Source organism: Frankliniella occidentalis, unplaced genomic scaffold (assembly GCF_000697945.3).
Source record: "Frankliniella occidentalis isolate FOCC.00 unplaced genomic scaffold, Focc_3.1 Scaffold12, whole genome shotgun sequence".
Taxonomy (NCBI): domain Eukaryota; kingdom Metazoa; phylum Arthropoda; class Insecta; order Thysanoptera; family Thripidae; genus Frankliniella; species Frankliniella occidentalis.
In genome coordinates, this window is record NW_026267142.1 from 2538290 (window position 1) to 2544691 (window position 6402).

Below are 6402 nucleotides of genomic sequence, written 5' to 3' on the forward strand. Positions count from 1 at the left end.
ACAGACAGACAGACAAACAGAATGAAACTTTTCCGGTCAGTGGAGTAATGGGCTTCGCTAATCGCTCAGCCAACTAACGATAGCTAATAACTAACAAAAAATCGTAATAGTAAGAGATCAAGTGCACCCAGAACCTTAAGAAAGTTGTGTTTCAACCCAAAATGTGTGGTTTTAGGAGGTATTCATTCCCTCTACAGCTTTTCGATATGCACACTTTAATACGACTTAAATCGCTATTTGGTAATTTTCGGCTTATTTTCGTCAAGAAATGCCCTTTAGCACCCAAACAGTACAAGAATAGAGCAAAGCGAACGAAATTTTTGTCCTAGGAATTCTACTTTATCGTGTTGCCCCTTAGAAGCGCATAAACAAATATTTTTTAAAATATACATTTTCCAGCCTGTTGGTTCTGATTTTTTTGAGGTGTGAATTTTTTAGCTAGATTGCTGACCTTTGAACTGAGTCTGTCTTGTTCTGATACAAAACCGACCCTGAAAGTCCCAGATGTCTATCTCAAATCCTTCTCAAGAAATCGTGCATACAAACAAGGGAAAAAAAAGATGAAACTTTGTTGGTCAGTTGAGTTATAGGCTTCGCTAATTGCTTAGCCAAAAAGATAATTCCATGGCAAAGTCTCTATTCTCTCCGCGTCTTGCAAAACACTTCTGTTCTATTTCTCTTTCATGACAATTGATCAAAGCCTGCTGAAAACCGTGAGATAAATTGGTCTGAAGTACCTCTCCTTGCAAAATGTTGTGGCTTCTGCGGGTGTCGCTTCGTGCTTCCACTCATACTCGTTCAAGCATCCAGGTACCTCGGAGCAATCAGTTGCTGTAAAGGCAAGCAGAGGAGCAGCAGCCTGCGCAGAGAAAATGTACATGTATGTTAGCGTGCACTTTTTGTCGCAGTTCGATTTGGAGCTAGATGAGGCCCGAAACACAACCAGTAGAGGTGGAAAAGAGAATAAGGCCTGAGCGACAGCGCTGCTTCCAGCTCCCGCCGCTAGGGCGCAGCAAGCTACGAGTCCACTAGATTGGGAATACAACGATCCGATACGAAATTGGTTCAGTCGCTCTATTTACGAAAAGAATAGTCTGTCTCGGACCTCTTTTTCTCCCTGAATTTCACCTTAACACAGATTCAAAGCTCACCATGTAGAACACGTTTATTTTCTAGAAAGGCCACAAGTGTTTACTATTCGTTAAAATTTTTGCATAAGTGGTGGATCCAGGAAAACTCGCCCAAATGATTATCACGTCCCGGGTCAAAGTCATCCTATGCCCTTTTAGGTGCCACCCGTTTAGGTGCCGGCTAACTCGTCCCCAGTTATATGAGAAAAAAGTTCAAAATCGCTCGTCTCTATTGCAAAGTAGCTCGCACGGCGCATCGACGCCAGATAAAGTACGTGATTCCGCGGAGCCTCCGTCAAAGCACGCACACCAGTCCGGCGCAGGCGAAAGCACGCACAGTTTTAGGCGCTGGCGAAGCCACGCAACTCGATTCTTGGGGTGATTTTTAAGACCCTTTACCGTTGGAAAGATGGCGTATCCCTCTTCCAGAATATATAGTTACCTGAAATTTTTCGAAAAACATTGATACGTGTTTTCACCAGCGCCTAAGAACTTTGCGTGGTTTCGCCAGCACCGGACCGCTTACAGTGCTTTGAAGGAGGCTCTGCGGAGTTTCGTGGTTTCGCCAGCGCCGAAGCACCGTGCGTGATTTGCAATAGGGACAAGCGATAGAGTACCCTCATATTAAACTACTACTTTGTCCCTCAAAATTGTGAGGAACTGTAACGCGATTCCGCTTATTTTGAAATCCTTCTGAAATTACTATTACATTTTAGTGAAATCCTTCCAATATTAAGCACCTCTGAGGACATCAGATACACTGTATTTGTGTCTTTTAATACACAATCGAAATAGGAGAGAGAAATAGGTGCGCTATAGCGCCTTGCAGTGGATCAGGGAGTAGCAGCGAGTCGCTGTACCGTTTGACGTCGTAGAATATTTGGAACAGCTCATCGCACAAGATATTATGCTGGGAACGGCTCATCTCGCAAGAAAACCGAGATAAAATTGAGAAAGGACTGTTTTGCTCAAGGAAGTCTACTTTTTAAAAAAATGTTGACGCCCAACTGCCGTTGATGCATCTCTGTTAAAAATTCTTGGGACTTCCCGAAGATTTACTTTCCACCACTATTAGAAATACTCAGGGGACTCCGTCCTTAGTTTTTGTGTTCTAAAACAGATGTTAAAGGTGGAAGTTTTCATTCGTCTATATGTTTCAAAGCTAAACTTGACACGTGTAATCTACAGAGTTCTTTGGGAAATCCCAAAGGACTTTGCCAATACTTTTCACGAGTGTTCCTCCGTGAAATCCCAGGATTTTTTTCTAGCTGTGGGTAAGAAACAACACGTCAGACGTAGCGATCCACGCGCGAGCCCTTGCTTTCCCCTCAAGTTTTGATTGATTTTGGATCGACTTGTTTAGCTTTGTGTGGATAATTTCTTGTGATTGAAGAAGACAATTCTGACTCTGACCGGTATTCTTTCAGTTTTAAGACTAAAAACCGTGTGATGATATCTGTGTTCATATTAATCAAACATTCCACACTCTGATGACGTGTATACACATCGATTCGGCCACTTTTCGTCAGCATCGTGACATGCTAACAGTCTCGCGCTAACCGTTTCTAAACAATTCAATGTTTTTGTACGAACGGAACGGCGACCAAAAGAAAACATTTACAGCTGTAAAATAAATGGAGTCACACCACCGAAAAGTGGCTCAGATTCTGCAATAAAACACTAAAAAAGCAGGGATGCCACATGGATCGCAGAACTCGCTTGCCGCTACCCGCTGAGTTGATGTAAGACAACTCAGCGGGATTATCGCACTTCGATCCGAGTAAGGACCGAAGGAAATCAAAAATACCTATTCTTTGGACAACCCTACTGCGGGTCCTGCTTCGCTTGTCCCTATTGCAAAGCCCGCACGGCGCTCCGGCGCTGGCGAAACCACGCAACTCCGCGGAGCCTCTGTCAGCGAAACCACGCAATTCGATTTTTCGGTTGATTTTTGAGACCTATCCCGTTGGAAAGAGGACGTTCCCCTCTTCCACAATATATTGTTATCTCCGATTTTTTTTTGAAAAACATCGATACGTGGTTTCGCCGGCGCCAGACCGCTGTGCGTGCTTTGACGGAGGCTCCGTGGAGTTGCGTGCTTTGCAAAAGGGACAAGCGGCTTGTTTTCTCGAGTTTTTACGGAAAATGCCATTAAGATGAAAAGTAAGGATTACCAAGAGTTGCAGCCCTTCGACAATTCTTGGAAACAAAAAAAAAAGGACCCTGATGGCACATTACTATTATGTTTTTCTTGGTACTCACCACCAGCAGCAGCGAAACCACAAAAATTGGTGTTGTAGCGAACATCTTGTGCGCGTGAAAGCTGTTGTTGTGGTCTCTTCTTTTAACTGACATGACCGAAGGAGAATGAGTGAGTGCAATAAGGAGTCGTGACGAACCAAAATGAAGGAGATAAAAAAAAACACGAACAAGTAACGTGGATGTCGCTGTGTGCACAAACAACTCGTACGCAAAAAACGAGGGGTGAACATCTCGTGTATTCCTCTGTCCCGGGGTCCTGTATTACTTTGTATTACCTGATATTACTTGTATTCCGTGTATTACCATGTATTACCTTGTATTATTTTGTATTACCTTGTAATACCATATATTACTTGCGCAATATTACGCAATATTTACCTTGTATTACGTTGTAATACTTTATATTATTTGTATTACCAAGTATTACTTGTATTACTCGTAATACCTGTAATACCTTGTAATACCTTGTAATACTTCGTAATACCTTTGATATATATTTTGTAATTCATTGTAATACCTTGTATTACCTTATAATACTTGTAATACTTTGATATTATCTGTAATACTCGTAATTTGTGTATTACTCGTATTCCCAATATTACCCTTACGAAAATAATCAGTACCCAAACAGTCCCCAAACGGTCTCATTTAGTCCCCAAACAGGACCCATTCAGTACGTTCGCTGTGAGACTAGTGCGCTGCGAGGTCCGTTGAGCTGTGGGACTAGTGCGCGTTATTGTACGCTTCATCAGCGCCCTAGGACCCACGCAGTACCCTTCCCGAGCGCACTAGTCCCCAAAGAGTGACCGTCCCGCGCGCACTAGGGTGCGTTTAGTACTCATCGAAGGGGACTGGGGCGCAAAGAGGACGCGTCGCACGGGACTAGGGCGCTTTTGATACTCACTGGAGAGGCCTAGGGCTCAAAAGAGTACGCGCGCCGTGGGACTAGGGCTCAGACAGTACGCGTGCCGCGGGACTAGGGCTCAAACAGTACCCGTACCGAGGGACTCGCGCTCAAACAGTACTATGCAAGACTAGTAATATAGGTGGCGTAGGGACTCGACAGAACCTTCGAGCACATTCGGCAAAGACCCAATAATATCGCAACTCGCTTAACAACTGAGGATTAATTTACGCGGGGTCTATGATATTATAGTGGGGCAATTCCAGAAAAAATGGTTAAAAAAACGTCCGTCAGACGACATTTGTGAGAGGTGCTACGGGTTGTTGAAGTTAGAACATGACTAGACGAGTCTTTGCAAGACGCTTCTAGGGACGTATTGCAACAATACGTAGCACCTCTCAACCTCTCAGTCGCTCACAAATGCCGTCACTGACGGACACCCCTATCTGGAATTGCCCAGTGGTCATATCCCAAAGGTTTCGGAATTTCCTGTCTATAAGGGGGTCGTTTGCCTTGTTCCATTTGATACTATTAGTGAAGCAAAGATAAAAGTCGCGATTTTGATCGTTTTAAAATAATTCAATAGAAATAACGACATAAAATTAAAGATAAGATGCACTTTTTAAGCCCTACGCGGGCCTGTGCTTCCTGCCCACAGAGAGAGAGAGTGCAAAAAGTGTCGCTACTCTTTGTAGACTGCTGACAAACATTAATTTTACGTCATGCACATGGACCCGCCAGAGGAATAGTTACCTATTTGACGAGATAGTAGTGAGGTGAGCTTAGACAAAGATATATTTCAGCATAAGGGGCAAAAGCGCTGTAGCGCCCTTAAGCTAGAGTCGAAAACTGCGTTCTTCTGCGCGCAGCCGTTCGCCCACACGAGCAGGCGCAAGGACTGCGTAGACTGCGTCCCGAAAGAGGAGGCTGTCGGTTGCGCTCCATCCCCATGTTACAGGTTGGCTCAGCGGTCTAAGGCGTCGACATCACCGGCAAGGAATCCGAGGAACCAGAGGACAAGCTTAACGAATACGACCGAGCGCACATACGGAAATGGGACTAGTACGCAAAGAGTCCTCGCGGCGATCTTTTTGGGTTTCAGGAAAAAGGGGACTAGTACGCTTTTAGGACGCTCGGCTCGGCGCACGGTCACTGTTTGCGCACTAGTCCCCTCACAGTAAGGGACGGGACCAGGGCACATGGAGTACGTTTTTTCGTCACTTTTGGGAGTGTTTGAGACCAGTCCCCATGCGCCAGGACTAGGACCCAAACAGTACGCTCGTGGGGACTGAATGGTCCCTGTTTGGGGACTGTTTGGGTACTGATTATTTTTGTAAGGGTACTTTGTAATATATTCATCTGTCCCCGGCTCAGCCGAGTTGTTCACCCCTCGGCAAAAAAGTTACTTTAGAATGTCTCGAGCCGAGACAAACGGGAGACACACGGAAAAAAGAATTAGTTCTCCCATGGAGTAGAAGGGGAAGGAGAGGCAACGACGGGTGGGCCAAGGCCTGCAGAGCCCAATGTGCGGCTCATTTTCTCCTAAACGATTCCACCTATTTAAAATCCGAAAGCAGCATCGGATAGGGGAAGGTCGATTGTATGGGCGCGTAAAGTTTCAGCTCGATCCGTCCACACCCTTCCGCCTCAACGCCGAGCTGTCCGCCGCGCCCTAGTCATTCGGCAGCCCTTATGAAAATATATCATTCCGAAACTAGCCCGAAGATCGGGCAGCTCGCGGAACAGTCCGGACGTATCGGACTACTCCGAAAGTACGCCGAAAAAGAGAGAAAGCAGAAAGATTCTGGAACTGTCCGAAGCGCGCGACCGGGTAGCTTTCGGAACAGTCCGAGATGAACGATGAATTACCTGGGTGAATAGGAGTGAAACTTTGTGCACAAAGTTCTCTGAAGATATCGCTTCGATTATTGGCTGTTGAACTTTCTCCAAAAATCGGATTACTAGTAGCACGCTGCAAAGGAATATTTTGGTATCCAACCTGCTCGAAAACAGTTTTTGTTGACACTGCTTGCAGTACAGTAGAAGCATCTAGGGAGAAAGGTTTACTGTTAATTATTACATACAATTTCTTGAAACTTAATGTAA

General features: G+C 45.1%; 1 protein-coding gene across 1 annotated transcript in view; it reads right to left on the bottom strand.

Annotated features, from left to right (window-relative positions):
* Window positions 1-6330, bottom strand: part of LOC113210481 (uncharacterized) — a 10554-nt gene extending 4224 nt beyond the window's left edge. Inside the window, exons 1-3 of the mRNA XM_052263499.1 lie at window positions 6166-6330; window positions 3393-3478; window positions 738-859 (exon numbers count right to left, since the gene is read on the bottom strand). Coding sequence (XP_052119459.1) covers window positions 738-859; window positions 3393-3437 — 167 coding nt within the window. The 5' untranslated portion in view covers window positions 3438-3478; window positions 6166-6330. The remainder of the gene's footprint in view (window positions 1-737; window positions 860-3392; window positions 3479-6165) is intronic.
* Between the last annotated feature and the right edge of the window lie 72 nt (window positions 6331-6402).